This window comes from Trichogramma pretiosum, unplaced genomic scaffold (genome assembly GCF_000599845.2).
Source record: "Trichogramma pretiosum strain Unisexual culture from Peru unplaced genomic scaffold, Tpre_2.0 scaffold26, whole genome shotgun sequence".
Taxonomy (NCBI): Eukaryota; Metazoa; Arthropoda; class Insecta; order Hymenoptera; family Trichogrammatidae; genus Trichogramma; species Trichogramma pretiosum.
The window spans coordinates 1048980-1071193 of NW_019641640.1; the positions used below are offsets into that span (position 1 = coordinate 1048980).

The 22214-nt window shown below is 41.7% G+C and overlaps 2 protein-coding genes across 4 annotated transcripts; one reads left to right on the forward strand and one right to left on the reverse strand.

The window, feature by feature from the left end:
• Positions 1 to 15355: 15355 nt before the first annotated feature.
• Positions 15356 to 16894, reverse strand: LOC106652561. Of its 3 annotated transcripts, none has more exons than XM_023459637.1 (4): positions 16529 to 16894; positions 16277 to 16418; positions 15836 to 15942; positions 15356 to 15742 (listed from the first exon to the last, which is right to left on the reverse strand). In XM_023459637.1, exons 1-4 carry the CDS (start codon positions 16637 to 16639, stop codon positions 15734 to 15736), a joined length of 369 nt encoding a protein of 122 aa, XP_023315405.1. In that variant the 5' UTR covers positions 16640 to 16894; the 3' UTR covers positions 15356 to 15733. The 3 variants fall into 3 exon arrangements, with proteins under 3 accessions (XP_023315405.1, XP_023315404.1, XP_014227058.1); XM_023459636.1 differs by having other exon boundaries at positions 15356 to 15738; positions 15812 to 15942; XM_014371572.2 differs by having other exon boundaries at positions 15812 to 15942.
• Positions 16895 to 18303: 1409 nt separating this feature from the next.
• On the forward strand, positions 18304 to 21737 carry LOC106652501. Its single transcript, XM_014371496.2, has 2 exons — positions 18304 to 18482; positions 18579 to 21737. The coding sequence occupies exons 1-2, from the start codon at positions 18399 to 18401 to the stop codon at positions 21360 to 21362; spliced, it is 2868 nt and encodes a 955-aa protein (XP_014226982.1). The 5' UTR covers positions 18304 to 18398; the 3' UTR covers positions 21363 to 21737.
• Positions 21738 to 22214: the final 477 nt, after the last annotated feature.

Consider the following 22214-nt stretch of genomic DNA (forward strand, 5'->3'; position numbering starts at 1 on the left):
ATATAGTGAGTGACGCTGTCTAAGCGTATTTATAATATTATATTATTTTTTCCTTTTTTACGCATTATGAGTTCGCTTACTACGGGTGAACTGCGAATTCGATATACACAGCATTGATAGAGATAATTATAATCTTTGTTTTAACATTTAAACAGGAAATTTTTCAGATTTTCGAAGGATTTTGTTAATTTATTTTATATAATCTATGCTTATACAAAGTTTTGATAGTTATTTTATTTGTTTTAAATTTTATCCAAGGGAAAAAGCCAAAGATTCTTTAAAGTTAATTATTATGCGGTTAGTATCAAAACCAAGCACTGCAAATATTTGCGAAAGATAATGTCGTTTTTTTCTCTTCCTCAAATGAAATATCATTATCGTGTACTTTGTGCAATTTTAATAACCACAATATTTTGATATCTTAAGTGAATGAAACAGAGTGAAGTTTTATTTTTGATTTCCCACGAGAATTTTTCATAACCGATGCACTCCATTTTTTAATGCACGTTATATACTGTACAAAATGCTTTTCGTAATACGAAAATATTTTTGATCTTTGCCTCGTTGTTATAATAATTAAGAATAGAAGAATGTCTACCGATAAGAATTTAATTTTACAAAAATATTACGAATGTAAATTAACTCAAAGCAAAGTTAATTAGAATGGGTGAGAAGTACAATCCATGACTGCGGATGAAAATGAAATTTCTTCTTTATTTCATTCGTATAATTAGTTTTGCTTGGCACCTAATATATTTCGGCTTCTTCATTGTACAATAGTAGTTAACGGCGCATCTGAAAAATAAGTGAAAAATTGAACCAAATGAAGAAATAAGTAAAATATATAATGAACACCATGAAATATTTTTTTGATTCATTACTTGATATGTTTTATTGATTTTTCAATACAGAGAGATGAGCGTGACATAAATGATACAAAGATAGCATTATATAATTCTGGTCAAAATTAAACGATTTTTATCGATACGTCTGCAAATACTAATATTAACGTATCCATCAAATTTTATCGAAGTATTTAACGCGTATCTAATGAATTACTATTAATCAAATTATGAGTATCTTTTAAAACCTCAGGTATTGCAGACGCACTGACCCATATTTTTCATTTGAGAGCAAATCATAAATAAATCTATACGAAGTCATTTATAAATCTAGCAAACTATAATTACTAGTTGTGTAATGAATCGATAGATGCTTGTCACTTCAATCACGTTTAAATTGGAAATAGTATAATACGTAAGATTTTTCCCAGTAATTTTTGTCGAGTATTAAAACGTTTTATAGGATGCAAATTTGAAAAAAAAATTTTTTTTCCTAAGTTGTTTGCGTACATCACAATGTGCAGCAGAGAATCTGCTAAGCTTGCTACATAGAAAATCATGAATTTATTGTAGCAAAAAATGCTATCGATGCGAGCACGCGAGCCATTAGAAACGCTTGTACAAGTTTTGCTGAATCAACGCTATTTTTTACGCAAACTAAATATTTCGTCATAAAACTTTCAATCGTATTCAATTTTGCGTGCAAAAAAGAAGAAAATTGCGAAGATTGATGGCGTCAGAGTTAAAAAGGTATGAAATAAAGTGGAAACTCACCCGATCGCTCATCTCGATGCGACGAACCAAATTACAGCTATTATTAAGCCTATTGTGGTACCTACTGATATCATTATTTGTCTGTTCTAGAATAAGCAGAGATTTAAAGAAAAAAAAAATTAGTCTCACATTGTAAAAAGAACAATTGTATATTATTTTTTATTTCGCGTATAAAAATAAAGTGCGTGAAGATCGCCGAGGATGTCAGTCGGATAAATTCAAATGGAATTTTCACTGTGTCATAAAGCGGCGGCCTTAATATATTGTTTACACTATATATAATGAAGTAATTGCAATAAAAAAAAAATAGGAGAGAAAAAAAGCTGGAAACTATGTTAGGGGTTGAGTTTGGAAAATGTCGAAAGGCGGATTGCAGTCGTAAAAGCTAAATGGTCGTCTGACTTATATTGCCCGTAACTACTTGCCGCGCTTCTCTCTGTTTCTCTCTCTATACGAGATCTTCTCGCGCAGAAAAGAAAGCGAGAAATCCGCGCGCGCGCCTGCAGTAATGCACCAAGCCATTATATCGTCCTCGAAATTTCCTCTCTCTCCTATCCCTCGTATCGTCTTTATGTATTTATATACAAAGTTATAGCTTTTAACTTTTTTAAGCTTGTGAGAGGCCGATCTTGCGCGCGCGCGCGCGTTTGGCAATCTCTCTCGAGCGCTTTGTGCGACGAGCGAGCGGGCGGGCCGTAAAAAAAAAAAGAAATACGACGGCGGCGAGCGGCCAACTCGTCGAGAGTAAAAGAAACGACGGGGATATAGTAAATTCTATATGAGAAATGATTGGAATAAGCCTCGAGAGAGCTTAGTCTACTTTTTCGCTATTTGCGCGCAAACTTCATCGCTTATGCGCGGCGAAGAAAGCGAGACACACACAAACACACCCCCCGCACACGCAGGACTCCGAAATCTAGCCGACGGTTTTTCTCACGTTGATTAAAAATAGAAGAGGCAAACGGCTGCGAGTGCGCTCGAGAGAGATAGGGAGAGAGAGAGAGAGGAAGGATAGGAAGAAGAGCTTGCGGTAATGCGAACTTTTTATCGGTCACCGCGCGAGCTTCTCCTCGGGCTTTCTCCGTGACGAGATAGCTGGCAATAAGCCGCTCGGACAATCAGTGGCGCGCGATCCGCTCGGCTCGGGGCTTTCTGGGCCAGTTTCATAGAAATTAAATATGCCGCCACTCTTACTCTCGACTTTGTGTGTGTGTATACAGGACTAAAGTATATAACTTACTCGCAGGAGTAAATCATCGGATAAGCTCGGGAGGCGCTCAGCAGCTGTCGCACAGCGCGCATTTGTTGATTCAAAACTTTTGCACGCGAGCGAACGAAGGAACGTGCGTGTGTGTGTATAATATATAATGCAGCTGTTGGCTTGCGGACCGCCTCGCGGCGAGCTTTTAAGCTCGTAACAATTTTCACGCACGCGTGATTTTGCGCGCGTGTTTGTGTGCGTGCGTGTAAGTAAGTGTAGGAGAAAATTGATTAAAAGGACTCTGGTATAGTGCAGCTGCCGCCGCCGTCGCACGCTACTATATACTCACTTGCTTTCTGATCTTGGCCTCGCGGCACTCCTCCATGACGACGTGGGCGAGTATTGGTCCGGGATCGGCGAGGCTGCGAGTCTGCTGCTGCCTGTCCTCCATGCGATTGAGACCCCGCTCAAGGTCCTGGTGTCGCAATATCTGCTCGCTCAGCTCGTCCTTGTAGCGCTGCTCGTGCTGATAATAAGCCATGGCTGCAGGGATACAGATAGGGCAACGGAGAAAGTGTAAGAGAAAGAGAAGCGATCGCGAGAGAGACACGCACAGACGAGATCGATATTATATCGGAGAACTGCAGAGGCGATAATTCGGAGAACCAGCTGTGTGGTAGCAGCTCGAGCTTGCAAGCTCGATCCCGGTCGGATAAATACGTAATCGCTATACGTTACTTATCTGTATACAAGGAACACTAGTGTAATATATAAATAAGAAAGCTTTCAAGCTATACCATATATTTTACAATAATAATATAGACTTAATTATAGTCCTCGTCCGAATGGTCCACGCGCCGCGACGGCTTAGGGCCGACTGCTCGGATATGTCATAGCAGCACACGCTGCGAAGCGGACTGCTACTGCTGCTGCTGCTGCTTGGCTTTGGCGCGCGACGACGCGATCGCGTAGCATCAATGTGTGTATAGATATATAACATCGCCGTCGTGTGTATATATACGGCCGAGTTGGGGTGGTCGTGCACCAGCAGCAGCAGTGTATAGCAGCAGTCCGCCTCGTGCCGCGCGAAGTATAACCCTCGCGCTCTCTCTCTCTCTCTCTCTCTCTTGGCGAACCACCACCACTACTACTACTGCTGCTGCTGTACGTATTTCCCTCCCGTCGTGGCCAGTGGCAGCAAAAGAGAGAGAAAGAGAGTCTACGCAATATATACATATAGAGAGGGTATATGATATCTATAGTCGCCACACTGCACTACTACTGCAAGCTCGAGCGCGCGCCAACTTGGCGCCCGTGCACACACATGTATATGCCTCCGCCGCCCTCCCTCCCTCCTTTCCCTCCGCATCCTCCCTCCGACACTCGTCCTCCGCTCATGCTGCCACTGCCACTGCTGCTTCTCATGCTTCTGCTGCTGCTGCATGAGACGGGCGAAATGGGCCACCACCACGACGGCGTGGAAACACTATACCCTCCAGTTGTAATTCTTTGCATATACATAGCTACGCGCGCAGAGACACTTTACTACGGCCATACGTGTACGTATGCATGTGTGTGTATGCGCGCGCCAAACTACGAGACGTATTTCAAGAGCTATCCCGCCCGAGCCACGTATGTTAGACTCGCATTGTAACTGCCACAACATTGTTGGGTGTGTGTGTGTGTGTGTGTTTTATATAGCCTACTATAATACGTTCGCTCTTACGTACTCCGCGAGCTCGAGCGTAGTACCTACTACTCTTGCAAGAAGAGGAGTTCGAGCTGCACTTCGAGATGTTTGTCTATATCGTCATCGCCGCAACACCAGCGCACTACACATGCACATACCTCCCGACTCTTCTTTTGTATCTCTATAGACATTATATAGCTCTCTGCAAATATACCCAGGCCGTATGTATGCTCGCGCACGCGACATCAAATTTATGTAGGTACATATACATATATCGATATAGATCTGATGCTATACGTGCGATCGATCCTCCTCCTCCACATCCACCCTCTTTCGTATACTTACGTGTGCGTGTGTGTATTTATTCCGTGACTGCGCCTCCTTTCAATGACCGGCTCGCCTCGCCGCACGACGACGACGACGACACCCTATAGCGCTCGCAAATATTATACTTTGCCGCCGCCACGCGTGCAAGCTGTTAAGGACATCGAGAGGAGAGCTTCCACCGTGTGTCGGAGGGCGTTGACGAAATAATAAAATAAAAAAAAAGTAAGGAAAAAACCATAACGCATTTTCAGGCGCGCCTTTTCTCTGCTCTGCTGCTGCTCGACACGCAGGAAATATTGTCTCTCGCAAAGCGTCGATCGTCCAAGGCCTTTGCGCGCGAGCTTATATTATGCGGTACACACGTGTGTAGTGCTGATCGCGTAAATGGATCCGATCGCTTTGCGCGCGATGACGCCATCCGTCGATCGTTCGGAAGAACCTCCTCTCTCTCTCTCTTTTCCTCTCTTTTCTCTTTCTCTCGCAACCACACACATATAGACACGCGCTACGCACGGAGCGTTACGCAAACTTTTTCGCATTTTCGAATGGATTTTATAGAAGCTCAATGGAGCATAAAGACGTATATAGTCAGGGATGGAAAGCGGCAAAAGCGCACTAAAAAAGAAATGGTCGCGTCGCGAGCTGTTACTGCTGCTCGCCGCTATATACCATTTTAAGAAAGAAAAAAAAGGATCCTTTTAAACGAATAATCGGTTGGCCAAGCTTCGCCGCCGCCGTTGCCGCCGTTGCCGAGCTTGCGGGGGTGCGCAGCTCTCGCGCATGATGTATGGACCATTGGTAGCCTTGCGATATTATATATAGGTATGTCAGGAGCGTGAGACGAGTCGCGCAACTTAAAACTCGCCGTATAACTGCTCTCTTTCTCTCTCTCTATATACGCGCGCCCGCAGAGCCAGTGTACGATATCGATTTTGGCACCGAAACACACGTACCTATACCAACGCGATATAATACACGTACGCATACATGGTCGTGTACGTTGGACGACGATGAGACAGAAAAAAGAAAATCAGACGACGTTGTTGTTAAGCGACGTTGTATACGTAAGGGGAGCAGCGGGCGGGTGACAAAAAAAAGTGAGCATGCTGATTTTGGTCTCCCGCGAAACGAAGATAAGACGCGTGGCCCGCAAGCTGCTGACATCGAGAGCGCCCCCGACGATATCGTCCGTCGTCGTCGTGCCCGCCTAGTAATGATAAAGAATAACACCTTCTGCGTTATAATACGAGATCGTACGAAAAAGAAAAAAAGGTGAGAGAGAGAAGAGGTAAAAAAAGGGTAAAGGCCAAATCCATATTGATCAGTGTCTTTTCTTTTCTCGGTTATACTTTACACGCGTATTACACATTACATAAAACGAAATAGACTCGTATACGAGCTGAGTCTTATTATATAGATTTGTGCGACAGCTCTTCGTCGGCGCAGCAGTCGATGAGCCTCGCGGCCCGCCCCGCTGCCGTATATACGTACTACGATGCGCGTTGTTTTGCGCGGGTTTCATTCGTGCCGCGTCGCACAGTCGCATACGTACCTATACGAAGGAATTCTGGTTTGCACCTCGTTTTGAAAATTATCTATCTAGTCGCCGGCCTTAACAGGCTTATAACTGATACCGTAGCGCTTAGTGTGCCCGACTCTCTCTTTTTCGCTTTCTCTATCTGTCGCACAGCTATATATCACCGATACGTATACACACGATACAATAATATCTCGAGTCGCGACGCCAGACGACGACGACGACGCTAAGTAAAAGGAAAAACAATACTATTTGCGCTTCGATGCGGCGCAGTTTGTATTTTTCCGCAGCGTATGTGTGCCGTACACATCGCTTACAGAGCTTTTTTACTTCGGACGCACGGAGAATCGGTTTGACGGATCGAAGCCCCGCGCGCGCAGAGAGAGAGAGTAATTTTTTGCGATGCTGCGGCGCTTGCGAGCTTAATGGACCTCGTCGTACACGCGTATATACCCGCACCCATCCCTCGCGCGCGTTAGCCTAACCATCTAAAGTTTCTTCTCTCTCTTGCTCCGAGCGCGAGAGCTGCTTGCGTAAAAGTAAACGAGCAATCTGAAAGAAAACTTCTCTTGCGAGCTCCGAACCATCGCTCGTTCCATCGACCCTTGAATGCTTACACGCTTTGCTCTTTTTTGCGCGCTTTCGAAATTTACACGCGCGCGCGCACACACACACGTACGCGCACTCGATAATCGAGTCCGCAGGGGAGTATAAAAAAATATAATGAAATTGTCATCTTTAAAGGCTTATACATATATTTCTTCCTCATATACGAGCGTGTAAACGTCGTAAAATATCGTAACTCGATTATCGCTCGATTTATATCCATCCGCCGAGGAAGCGATAACGCTCGGGCCCTGCCTCGAGCTGCAACATCGAAAAAAAATAAGGTAGAAGCTAGTTCGGGCGTGCAGTGCGCAGTGCAGTTCACCACCGAGTGGGTACCGCACGCGTCTGGAATTTTATCACAGCTACACGAACGTCTGCATGTGTTCTATTATTCAAAATGAATAAAAGCACATGCAAGTTCTCTCTCTCTAGACACGATCTATGGTAGCTGCTACTGTGTGCGCGTGAGCTTTGATAGACCGGCTGAAATATTCATAAGCTCCCGCTGTTTACTTTTGAACTTTATTATGGAATCCCCGAGCGTAGTAATGGTAGTAGTAGTAGTGGTAGCAGTAGAGAGAGAAAGAGTATAACTGGTTACGCGCGCCGAAAACGGTGACGTCGTAAAGCCTCTGATATTGTGCCTGAGCGCGCGCAAGCTCGCAAGCTCTCGAGAGTACCACTACTACCACTATATACGAAGCGAACGACCGATGTAATCTAACCAGCTGCGGGAGGAAAGAGGGAGAGAGAGAGACGATGTTTTTGTTTTTTTCCTTTCTCGAGCTCTTCGCGCAGTGGAGGTAAAAAAAAACTCACCTACCTACATACGTACACGGTATACAACACAGTTAGCGTAAATCCATGCGCGCTCGCTCGGATTGAAAAACTGTTGATTCTTGTAGATTTCGACCTAGCTTTTGTGCCGGAGCTCGGCTTGCTCGTTGACGATCGATAGCTACCACGACTGCCGTTGCCGCTACCGCCGAGCTACAAATGAGCCCCACGCAAACACGTGTAACCGAGAAGAATAGAATCTAATGTTCCGAGCGAATGGAGCTCGACGTCGTCGACTGCAAACGATCGCATGCAGATCAGCTGCTGCTATATATAATATGCATGGGCTGCTGCTGCTAGGAAAAGAAACGCGTGTACGTAATGCGCCGCGCTGCTCGTTTGGATCATATGCACGATCACGACGTGCGACTGAAAGCGAAAGCAGAGCGCGCGACGATGGACCTCGTTTGTTGCGTGACGTACAGCCTTCGCCATTTATATATTCCACCGTTGCTGTTTATGGCCCGACGAAAATATCCCCAACCAACCTTTGTGTGTGACAATAACGGAATTGATTATCGTCGTCATTTTTTTCCTTTTTTTAGCCATCAACAGGGGGAGGAAAAAAATCTCTCTCTCCCGCAAATACTTTTACGATATAATATTTTATAGCTGGAATATTTGCTTCGAATCGTTGTATTAGGGAAAGCCAATATGATTTTTTTTGTTTTCTCCCTCGTCGTAAAAAACGTGGATTTCTATGAACTGCTTTCTGGGATTCAATTTGACGAATAAAAAATTTCGAGCTCTCTTTTTCTCTCTATCTCTCTCTCTCTATTTGCTCTCGCATAGTCTGCTCACGCTGCCACGATGCGAATATATACAGTTATATAGATAATATATCGACGCTCTTCACGAAGAGTAGCACGTTTCTATTCTCTTCATAACGTAAACGCGCCACTCTTCGTGAAGAGCGTCGAATTATGTAGTTGCCACGAAAAAAAAATGAGTTCATTTTTATGAAGAATATAAAAATGACTCGTAAGTTTGTCGTATGATAAAAAAGGAAGAAAGAAAGAGAAAAAAAGAGGGAAAAAAGGACGGCGGCCTTGTTGTTGTAAATAAAGGAGCCTCTAACGCTTTTCATCACGAGCTTGCAGCAGTAGCAGTGGTAGTATAAGCAGTGGCATTCCTTGAAAAGAAGGCAGTAGTAGCAGTGGTAGCGGCAGCAGCAGCTTCGTGGGCAAAGGATTGCGTGGATACTTACGCGAGCGTAGCCGAGTGATTTATCGAGCTACTGCATGCGCATTCTGATGAGCCATTACAGAAATAAGCCAGTCGTGCAATTTTGACCCGCGTACTTATGTACTTAATGCGCTGCTTTTTTTTCTCCTTCACTCGTGTTTTTTCCCCTCGTTTCTTTTTCTCTCTTATATTTTTTTTACTCTGTATACCAGAAATTGTGAATTCATTATGTCTTGTACGTGGAACGCAACGATCGACGTACACACAGCATACATCCATGAAACACCAGCACCGAGACGCAAAGTCTGAAAGCTCCGACATGCCGAGGGTATAAAAAAAGCAGCACCAGTAGCAGTAGCAGCAGCAGCAAATTCGGAACGATACATCTTCCTTGGAGTTGGCTATCATCGCAACTCGACGAGGAAGAGAGAGAGAGAGAAAGAGAGAAAGTAGTCGAGGATTCGTATAAGCGAGTACGTGTGCGGGTGTATATAGCATAGATTGATCGTCACGGCAGTATATATACTCCAAGTTTTTCACTGTACTCTCATCGCGCACGAACACATACACAGAGGAGAACTACTCGGTACTGCGGTCGACGAGTGTCTTCCGAGCTAGCTAGCTGCGGCGCGAAAAGAAGAGAAAAAAAAGGAGAAAGAGAGATAGATAAAGAAAAAGAGTCTAATCGAAATAACGTGAAAAGTAGGACGGTCAACTGAGATCAGAAAGCCCTTGTTAGTCTTTTTCTCGTTATCCTCGTCGGTTGGAGCTCTCTCGCTTTCTTTGCCTCTATACTACATCTACTATAGGTCAGAGGTGGTGCTGTACGTGATACGTAATTCTGATGCTGTCGCCTTCCCGTTACACAATACCAGAAGCGTCGAGGAATATTACTCATTATTATACCTATACGGCCGCGCGGATTCAGCCTCGGCCGATATAATATATGACATTCGCATAGCTGCGAAGATTTTAGTGGCTCCGACGCGCCTTATAAATCCATTATTCTCGCGGGCAACTTCTTAAGTGTCGCACATTGTCGAGCCAATAGATATATAAGCTTGCAACGAGCTTTGCGTGCGTGGGTGCCTACCTATACGTATATCATAACGCGTGTATACAGCATATATAATATCCCACGCGTCCTCCTCCCGCCTCCCCCGTCGGCGTGCTTCCAAGCCCATTTTCCGCCCTATTTCCCGAGACGCGCGAGTCGCTGGAATATATCTGTATATAGTCACGCGGTGCGCACGATGTACAGATATATATATTTGAACGTCGACGAAACAAAACCCCCTTCGAATCATTACTTTCTAATTCGGCTCTCTATCTCGAGACTACATTTTCTTTTACGGTCCATCAGTCGCTGCAGCGGCGCAGGAGCTTTCTTTCATCCTATATAGTGTATACTGCCATTGCTTCCACTCGCTGTGTGTACTGTATATATAGCCTCCGAGAGAGTATCAAAGTACCTACTCTTATAGGTATATAGATCGAAACGAAGACTCTTGAAATTATCGCTTGGAAAAGTGATGGAGATAGGGTTGCATGCAGACGCAATCGAGAGAGAGAGAGAGAGAAAGAGAGAGCCGAGGACTGTGCACACGGAATGGAATTCATCAGCTGCAGTACAGAGCGTGAAGAGTAGTAAATGGACTTAAATTGATTGCCATAGATATAGACATATTGCATATCGAAGTCTGGATCAGCGCGAATATAAATTCCATTAAATACCGGTGCCACGGAGTTATTGAATGACAAAATTAAAAAACGAACAGCTCCTTCCTAAAGGCGTTGCGCTCGCTCGCGTATGTGTAACGTTTCGGCGATATCGAGCAAATTAAATTTTCTAAACGATTTAATATTTAATCAATGCCAAGTGTTCGTGAGTGCGCGGCTACTGGCCCGGGCTTGAATTAATAACGAATTTGTTTTTTTTTCATCTTCGTATCGAATATAACCAATCATTAATAAACTCGCTGGTGAGTATATTACATAATTCGTCAAAGATGTTTTAGAGTATAAGTTGATCCTAGGAGACCTCGTTTCTTCTTTTCTTATAAGACATTTAATACGTTGAGCCAGCCTAGAGTTAACCAGTGAACCAGTCTTTACGTCGGCTCTAAGTTTCGTGTGGGTCTGAAGCACACGCGTGATTTTGAATCGATCGTACCCCCCTTGCGGCAAAGAGATGGACTCGTCGTTTATTTTCACTAAACGAAAGATAGATGCAGACTTTATAATCAATACTCAGCTTTTTATATTATATAGTAGATAAGGAAATAAGGTGATAGGTGGTGAGGGATAGAAAATGAAATTTGAGAACTCACTTTGAATTGCTTGCAAAATATAAACTCTTTATTAGTATTAGCGGTAATTTGATGAGGGTGTTGTTTGTGCTGTATATGAAACAGGTTCTTTTTTAATTGTAAATTTGCGTAGTATTTCACACGACGATACATGTAGGTCGTATGTGTCCCATTCGACTAAGGACTCGCATTCCTTGTGATACGTCATCGCGATCTGACCCTGGTATTTGGTTCTTATGTTCCTGTCTTTTGCGAATACGGCTTTCCACATTTTATGAACGTTCTCATATGCACGCTTGGCGTGCATTGGATCGAAGTATTTTACGTAAGCAGCTCTTGCGTATGGTGATAATTTGATAAGGTGATAATATTCAATCGGTCCGAAAGGCATGAAGTGTTCTAAAAGGATTTGTGTAATTATGTTTTCGGTGGATAAATTTGGTGGTATAGTACAGAATATTCGATCGGTTGCGTCGGTATGATTTGGTCTTTTTTCTATTTGGCGAATGTTCTGGGTGGCTGGCCGAGCCGGTGCTGGGGTTTCTGCTGGTGCAACGGGGACCTGAATCGTCGCTCTTGTCGGATAGGCGTATGGGAGATATCGGATGTTTATGGTTTTACAACGGCGCTCTCGGCGGTACGTCGTTCGTACGTCTGTTATTTCTCCTAGTTTCGCGGCGACTTGCAGGAGGGTCATAACTGGTACCTCTTCGTTAACGGTTGAAATTAATGTTTTCTCTCCACGTTCGTCCATGTCGTTGAGTTTCTTTGAATCGGTTGTGGTAAATTATCAGTTCTTTATTGGTATTATGCGGTACTTATTGAGTTGGTAGGCCCTCACTGCAGCTCTCTTGGGTTACAACAGATGAACGTTCGATTATGGCAAGGGAGTGATGAACGATATCGAATTATGCACGAATGACAGGTACGGAACTAATTCACTATTCTTGCAACAAGCACTATGATATGAATGGACTATGAAGTTTATTTTTAAAATATTGAGCTGCAACGGTAGCGTTATTCAAACTAAACCAAGTTGAAATGCAAAGGTACTAGCAGAGATGCTTTGAGCTTCGATGCTTAGCTGTCGAGGGACTCACGAGAACTGCCCGATCGTCGTTGTTCTGCAAGGCTCGTAAAGTCGTTATCGAAAATTGCCTCACTTTGATTCATCTGGGTCCTTTTTCTGTTCACAGATCACCAGACCCTGTGTCAGCATCTCACTGTGTCACTTTGTCAGGCAGAGTCTAATTTTTATTGCCCATGCGTTCCCAGAAATGAGCCGCACATAAACACTTGAAATCAAATGCCTTTTTTCCAACGATACGTGCGAGTAACTCAGTTTCCAGACGAATATTACGAGACGTCGATTCGGCATAAAGAACAAAGTCGTCATATTATATTTCAACTTAATTTAATACCATTTCCGTCATCATACAGCAGATAATAACATCTATTTTCATTTTTTTATTATACATTATTCCAGTTATAATGAAAATGTGAAAAACCGCGTACAAGTGGAGTAAAAAAGAATTTATAAACCGAAAGTTTTCATTTTAAGACCTAAAGTACTTATTACTTAACCTAACGTATATATACTGTATAATATACGTGAAATTAAATACGAGCTTGGCACCGGAGCTTTGTTGGTCCTCAACAATACGGCTGCGATTTTGAGCTTTAATGTGCGCGTCCCCGCCGCTGCCGTTGCGACCAAGTATGCGGGCGGGCGTGATCAATATTTCGGTTGTTTGTTGGGCGTAAATACGAAGTAAAAAAGAAAATATAAAGGAAAAAACTACTGGTAGCTTAGATGAATTATTAGTCAGCTTGCCTGCTTTAGTTCGTATCATCTGCGTATGCGTGTTAAGCGCACTCGCGAGAAACGTAAGAATTATTATTAAACCGATAAATTTTTACCGGCAATTTTTCTCATATAAAAGCTCATGTGTATATAATACAGCGCCGCAGGATTGTTGCGAATCGTAGATAAAAGTTTTCTGCAATTTATAATGCACGCTCGATTTTTGCAGTCGTGCTTAGGTGTATCGGTATAATGATTTATATAGCCACCCAAAGAAATGGTCTGTATGCTTGGTACTGCAGAAAAAAATTGTTAAACTCGATTGCGTCAATTCACTTAATTTACTCAATGTTTAAAAATACAAACTCGAATATTACCTTTTTATTCGCAATGGAAGATTTTAGATGATAAGATAAACGGAATAAGCCGATTAACAGTCGCCTAAAAATGGTAAACTTTACCCGCGCCAAGTTTTCGAGTCAGATTAATTTCAATTGACTGAAATTTGTTTTTAAAAAAATAACGCCAAGAGTAAAAATATTATTCATTGAATCGTCCGGATTTAAAAGCTCCTGTCGAACATTTCATCCTATACGAAATCGACTTTTTACCTAGCTAAAACTCGCTGTCATTATTTATGAATGCGATTATTATTTCAACTGGTTTGAACAAAATATATAAATATTGGTTGGCGCTAAAGGATGTGTTTTGCTTTGAAAGTCAGTGAATTGGATTTGAATTCGGTATTATTTCAATCGAGGATTTTATAAAATTTTTAATTACCGAGTGATTATTAATTGAAATCGTTCGGCGATTCGCTCGAGCGATATTCTCTCTTTTTCTGCTGTTGCTGCTCATGCGGCTACTGCTGTTGTTGCCGAAGTTAATTTGTGCATACGGCATGCATTTCACGCGAGGAAAAAAAAACTTTCGAAACTGTTAAGATTTTGATGTGGCAACTGGGTCATATTAAATTAAAGTTATTATAACGCATGGATCTAGTTTTATATAATTCCGGAAAACGTATTAAAAAAAAACTTTTTCGAAAAGTTTATTCTTGTTACTCGCAGGGTGATTATATAAATCCTAGGCTATATCCTGGACAGGGCAAAAACAACAAAATCTCATTCTCCGAAGTATTGCGTAGCGTCGCTGCTGCTCTCCGCACGCGCTTAACTAATGCAAAGAGCCATTGAGGGATGTTGAAGGCAGATAAAGAATTTTCAAGTGTATTCGTCTGAAACAAATGAATTTTCTGCAGCCTCGGATGCTGCAGCAGCAGCTTATTGTAAGAAAGCGAAGATTTTCTTCTGAGATTTCATTCATATGCCTCGGCAATAATACGCACTTTCCTGAGGTAAACTGTGCACGAATCCCTACAATTACCATTTTCTCAAATAGCATCCTCCTTTTGTTCCACTTTGTTTTTACGGATTATTTTCAGCGTATAATCTGGAAAAACTATTTTGTTCAATGTAAGGGGATACACTCGTTTTTTATGTCTTTTCTGTTATACCATCAAATCTGCTTTTTAATTTTTTTTGTTGGCCGGAGGTACTTTGTAAGCTTTTTGGATTACTTGAAATAGTGCAACAGCTTCGAAAGGTAGTTTTTATGATTTCGACATATAAGAAAAGTTTGCAATCAGTTTCCTCAAAGAAAGTTTCCCTGCAATATCGCCTTCTTAGTTGAACATTATTTTTCTGGCAAAAAAACGCGCATTAGTTCTAAAATAAACTTAACCTTCGCGGCATAAGTGTTGAGCTTCTTTCTCATCTATAAAAAGCATTTACCGGCTTTAATCGCGGTATTAAGCTGTGTTTTAAATTACGAGCGTTCATATTTTTGTCTTAAACACAGCTCACGTGTGAACTTATGGACAAAAGCAATCTGAAGTTTATAGTTTGCAATGCATGTGCAGCGATCAACTTGAGATTCGCCGAAAATAAAACGAAAATACATCTCACCTATGCGTATGTGCACGTAAATGTCCGGAACTGTATAGGATAGCTCCTCGATCGTCTCGAGAGGTCGAATGTTTTCCTGTATCGAATTGGTCCCACAGGTTTGATTCCAGCAGCCGTAAAAAGCAGTGAAGGAACCTGCCATTTACTTACAAATAACATAAAGCAGAAACGTACAAAACGGTGTGCTTTAAAATACCAAGAAAAAAGTTTATTTTATACCAAATATTGCGAAAATATATTTTTAGAAACTTATACGCTAATAAACTTGAATTTTCAAGATTATAAAAGTCATGAAATAATCACTCGTGTCTTAGTTCTAGATTGTCTTAGAGGAGATTATTCGCAAAGCTTGGCGAGGAGATGAGATAATGTACCCAATAACGTATTGTGCCTCCAACACTCTTATCTCGGCTAACCGCACGCTTTATTAGTCATCCCGATTATATACGCCAGGATATATTAGCGCCTACGTTTGAACGTCGTTTGATTAATACTTTGATGCTGCTGCTCATTAAAGGCCATTACCGCCAGCCGCTCTCTCTCTCTCTCTCTCTCTCTTGATGAACGTGTCGTTAGCTTTTATTTGAATAATTATCTTAAATGTTATAAGATGCTTTAATTAACCAGTGCTTTTTTGAAAACTATTCCGTTTTAATCTTCCTGAAAATAGCATTTGGTACATTATGTGGGTCAATAATTTAGATTAAATTCTCAGTCAAAAATGTGTACTTTTTTTCAATTTAATGACTTCACCTGGAGATCGATATTAGGAACTGGAGTCACCGTTAATTTTATCAGCGAATGAAGGTGTTTATTTATTATCTGCAATTTTTCAAGGTCTTCTTTGAGCCCCAGTATTTCTGTAAAACATGAATTATAATTTTTTTACCTTTCACTTTTAAGCCAATTATTAAAATTATGAATAAGCAATGAAGTGTCAAAACTACAATTTAATTCGCTTTATCGAACATTCGTTGCATTGGATTATAAAAATTTTAGTGACACACTTTATGTATACATACAAACCCGCTGGAAGTATAGTTTAAGCGATGTACATAGATAAGAAGATATGTATCGATGTATGCTTACTACGTGACGCGCAAGTTAAAAATTTTTTTCCCCGATATCTTCGCACGATATAGACTAATGACCTTATGTATATAGGTGGGAAAACGCTCAAAGTGTAAAACTTACGATTTCGTAGTATGTCCATTTTCCGTGTGTGACTGAATTCGGTTTCACAGGGCCTGCAGTATTGAAAGCTGTAAGCGAGAGCGATGCAGGCCGTAGGCAAGACTAGAATTACGATCACTGTGAGTAATATGACGAGGCACACCTGAGCGCAAAAAAAAATTTACACGTATAGTCGAGGATTATTGATTTTTTTTCTTTTTTTTTTTTGAAACACTGTTTACGTATGCACAAATTGTAGAATGCACAATTTACCCTAGATTTTTCTGACGCAAATGCAGGTTTGTCGAGAGGGTCTGCCCTTCCAGTGGCTTCGTTGTAAGACGGCAGATAGTCATCTGAGCCGATTCTGATCGCACTTTCCATCGTGATGTTATTTTGTTTTTGTTCTTTCTTTCAACTGTCCCGCACGTGGCTGCTATATATAAAACGAAGTACTAAACGATGCGACGCTAACGTGAGCTCGACAGTAACTGACTCAAGGTGGCACTTGCTACGGTTCACATTCAAGTTCCTAAACGTATCAGTGACAAAATCATTATCTCGAAAAAAAATTTATCAGCAAATATCATGACTGAAATGATATAACTTTTAGATTCGGTCGTCATCGCGAGGTGCCGCTTTGACGGTCGATGCACGTCTGTCAAGTTCGAGCTCTTGCTAAAGCTCGATCGATCAGCTGAAAGCTCCTGCTTCATTTACGACCTTTTTGAGTGAACTTGAAAGCATAAGGTGTGGTGAAACGTAAATATTATTTTTAACGTTAATTTTTGCCGCCTCCGGGAGCAAGCTATATTATGGTAAATCGACTTTCACAATGAGTTTTTTTCTAAGACCTCTCATTAGTGTTTCCGTAAACTAGACTGAATTTCCTCCAGTTGAAGAAAATAAATAAAAACACTCTATCTTATTTTTGAACGAGTTAACTTATTCGTGCTCAAAAAATGATTCAGTGTACGTTTGTACGTTGACGAATAAAATTATACATTTTCAAAATGCGATTTTCATGAAAGCAGCCCGAAGTGAGCGTAATAAATGCAATGTTCCTTTTTATCGTTGCTGATCACTGAGCTCGCCATTGAATTCAAGCATGTTTCATATAATGAGCACTTCAATCGCGATGGGCAAAAACATCTAATTTACCAATATAGTCATGAGCATCGTTATAATTCACCGCGGCATTGAATGGAGCTTGTTAGCATACCAGCCCGCAAGCATGCCTATGTACGATTGCCTGAATATATATTGTACGGAATATCTAATTTTCACTCATAAATATTCACGCTGGATAGAGATTTTCTGCTTTATTACTTATGTAAGAGGGAAAATATTATCCTATTTTCACCTGCCGGTGGTTAATTTGAAGTCGATTAAAAATTAACAATCCAGCAAGCCTGATGTGAATGGCAAGCAAGCAGCCTTGAAATGATTTTCATGGGTCGGTGAAGCGTTAAAAAATGTTTCGTTAAAATAAAATTAAAAAAACTCATTCCCTGTTAAAAAATCTATTTATAAATAAAGCTTAACACAAAACAACGGCATAGAAGAATAAGTTGACAATGATTCATTCGAAATAATTCACGTGCACTTAAGCTAGCTTATCGTCCGCAGTAGCCGTGGAATTAGCAGGTATTTTGTCAAAACTTTTAGTGAAACAATGATGTATGGAAGTAATCCACTAAGGTCTACAATGCGAGTAAGGATCAACTGTAGTTTGACCAGCTGACCCGGAGTTCATAGCTCAAGAGTTTCTGCTTCTGACGATTAACAAAGGTACTCATTCCGAGCTACAAAAAAAATGAAAATAGTTTTTTAACTGATTAGAATTAAAAAACTGTAATCTTTGGCACCAGCTCTTGAATATGAAATATACTTTCAAATTTATGATTTCGATTAATTTATATAATATAGGATCGAAAATAAGATCGCGCGATATTAAATTATAGTTTCAAAAACATAAACAAACCCCAATGTTTACCTCGATTGAATATTGTATACACGTTTTGGTAATTCAAAACTGGCCTGAACTCAGTATAGCTTGAGCTATCCTCAGTCGGACGTTGGAATTTGCCAAGAATTAGTTTATCAAGTGACCCTAAGCTTAAAAAAAAGGCGCGATTACAAAATGGAGCATAATTTGAATGAAATAAGAAGGTATTCGGAGGCAGCAGGCCTAAATCACGTATCAGAATGGGAGTTATTTTTAATGGTAAGAGATAATTTAGGCTCGACCATGCGTATCGTTCGAGCAAACTATCTTGCAGTCAAGTAACGTAAGCAAATCTATTCCTTTTTTATGTCACAGTTAAACGCCCATTCGGACGGTAAAATTCATTGGAAAAAATACCAGCAACGTGAACCCCAAAACGAGCTCCATTGGATCCAATCTCTCCAGGGCTGGTACCCGAAAGAGAAAGGCAAATTTTACAAAAGATTCGCGCCCTACGAGTCGATTATAAGCGTCGATTCTGAACGCCCGCAGAATTTAATTCGCATGAATCTGAATAACCGTCAAGCCTATCACCTATCGACCGAGCTGTCGAGAGCTCGATTACGCGTGCGCATCGGCAAGCAACTACGGATAGACGAGCTGATAATCGAGGGTCTGCTCTGGCCGGCCAAATGCATCGTCAAATTGGCTCTGAGCGCCGACTGGTTTTTCAAGGCGGACTATTACCTGACGGAGCCTGACTTTTACATCCCACACATACTGACTCGCGCGTCGGCCAGGACGTTTCGCGCTGTCATGTTCAAGCTGGCGAAAACATTGCGCTTTGACAGAGCCAAAGCACAGTCCTTCTACGAGAAAGTGTCCAGAGCCTTCGACGAGAGGAGGGCCTTGCCGTTGCTGCTGGCCTGCTCGCACAGCTTCACCCTGGAAGCCTTGAAAAATTACAAGACGCCGCTGACGCGAGACTTGATGAAAAAGCTGTGCAGGCAGCGTCCGATCCTAGTGGTGGATTACAGGTACACCATTGGCAAGTGGCAATTCGAGCGATGGTACGACAGGCTCTACTTGTGGAGTCTATGGTTCACCAAAAAATTCATTGCCTATTATCCGCTGGATTATCTGTCCTTTTTTTTACCCAAAGAGATAGATATAATTTGCTATCATGCTGATCTGTGTGACAGACCGAAGAGCAAACAAGCTATGATTATATTCAAGAAGAAAAAAAATAAAAAAATATATGTACTTGAAAAGTACAGATACTTTCGGCAAGTATTTCCTTTTTCGGGCATTTGGTCCAAGTTGAAGCTGGAACACAGGGTAGCCCTGATAATGGCTTCGATGGATCGTTTGCTACTCAATAAACGATTGGTCAATGAAGAAATTTTCACGTTTTTGAAGCTTGGCGGACAGAATAAACTTCGATTATTAGCAGGTGTTTACGAAAAAAAATATGGCCAATCGATTTTCGCAGATCCCTCGTATTTGAGTTACATATTCCCTTACTTGCCACAGAATGATATTGGGTTTTTTAGGGACACTTTTTTACGAGCGAATCCAAATCTTAAGGACAATTTTAGCACTCCGGTAGGGTTCACACCGCTTCGAGCTACGATGATTTGTATCAAAGAATATCTTCCTAATAAATTTGATGAAAACGTCGTTCCCGATTTGTTCATCGCTTGCTGCTTGCACAACAGCCAGCTGGACACGTTCGAAATGTTGAGTTACTACGAGAGTGTAATGGATTATGGAGACATTAAGCAAGCTACTGATTGGCTCCAGACGCTGTTCACTCATATCGACCTGACGACTCTGGAGGAGAACAGCTGGACAGTGCTGATGAAAATTGTGCACAAATTTCGCGTGGAAAACCATCGCGACTTTTGTGAAGATCCTGAAAAAAAACCTTTGGCAAATCTATTGGTCGAACTCATAAAGATCTTTTTGGTCGTCAAAGAACGCGACGACGAATTTTACGAATGTTTGTTTGTCCATTTGTACCTATTTGGTATCGACAACTGGTGCTGGCCACTAAAGAACGATAAAAGAAAAGAGCGAGACTACCTTGAAAAATTATTCAACTGTTTCTCCAAGTACGTGCTCGGGGACATAATAAGCTGGTCGGCATTACCCGACAGCAAGAGAATCAAGTTGATGCGTGCCTACAGAAATGCCGCGAAGAGCGCCAACAAGCATCACAGCAAGTACGGGCGCAAGAGTCTCGACCTGGGCCCTTTCGTCAAGCTTTACGATCACGTAATGCGATCGATGATCGACGACGACATAGAACGCGATATCAACTCGAAGGAATTGAGAAAGTTGCTCCCGCTCAAAACGTTCACGGACTACGAGTTGAAGTCGACTGAAAGATCTCTCGAATGCATCCCAGTCTGCAGACTCGGATTGTTGCTCAAGCACAAACGGCCCTCGATCTGGATAAATTGGACAAAGTACTTCGAGGTTTGTCGTAACGTCCTGAGCATCAGATCTGATAGTGAAATCGCTTGGAAGAAATCGAGGGTGGCTCAGTTCCTCAAGAGCATCAAGTGGTACGCCGATCTGCCGATCAAATACGTCGAAAAGTGCAGCGACGAGCTCCTCGTGCCGGGCAGCGTCGAGGTGCTGTCCTACCTGGTGGACGGGCCGACTTTTCAAGAGATCGTCACGCGGCATCTGTTGGAGAACGAAAAACCGATCGGTCAGCTGTCGAAGGTCCATCCCCAGATTTTCATGGCCATCGCCGAGTCGATGCCACGCGTCGAGAGCCCCGTCACGCTGTCCTTCGCCATCGAATTCTTTTCGCTCTGTGAGAAGCGATCGAACATGCCGAACGCGTTCGTGTCCTTGTTGTACCGCTGGCCGATGGACCAACTGAAGCACAGTCTTCCGCGTTTAGCCGACAGTCCCAAGCCGGTCAGGATGGCCTTCGTCGAGGCCGCTTTGAAGGTGATGCCGGTAAGATGCGTGATCGCGCATTTCGAGTCGGCGTGGATGGATACGAGCGATGACGACCTCAGGTGGAAGTACGTCAAGCTCTTGATAGAGTACTTCAACGAGACCAAAAATATGAATTTTTGGAAATTACTCGAAACATGCGTAATATATTTGAATGTTCCGCGGAACGAAGTGTATATTTAGAAACTGATTGTTACAGAGGAAGAAAAATTTCGTGAAAAATGCATCATTTACAATAACCATGATCACGCACGCTCGAGCTTCATGATAATTCAATTTGTATTTTCATGAAAAGAATTACGGCACGTTTTATGTGAGTACTGATCCATGAAAATAATAATTGAATACTTGATGGCCCCAAATGTGTATCAAGGTTACTATAACATGATGTATAATTTTTTTGTAATCTTTTCCTTTCTATAAGTCAAATTTTATATCATATATGTAATTGTTTTTTACATAGTCAAATTTAAAAGTTAGAAAAAACGAATAAACTATGTACTAGTCATGATTTTACAAGATAGACTTTAGCAAAAATAAACCAATCACAAACAGTAACTCGCAATGCTTCAATTAATAATTATTTCCATAAACAATGCTGGGTATATTGTACTTCAAGATTTTGTCACGAATCAGTTTAAAAACTTTTCAACAACATTGTATCCTCCGAGAGTTAACTCGTAGCGCACGTGACAAAAGTTTTAATCTATGAAATGAGTTCCCAAAATTACGAGCTTACAAATAACATTTTCAAGTTGACTCGATTTTACATCCGAAATATGGGGCACAGAGGCGAAGAACTATTAAAATTCAAAAATGCAACTTCTGTTACACACAATAACAACGCTGTACACTGTGTGTCGCGCAGTTTGAAAAACTCTTTAACTGAGAGAGCAACAAAATCTAAAAAAAAACGGTCATGCATCTTCTTGGATGTATATTTTACCCTTTCAGAAGAGTTTAAAAAAAAAAAAAGAAAAGCGAACGAGAAATGTACGCGTACAAAAGATCCGAGGGGGTGCGCATTACATAATA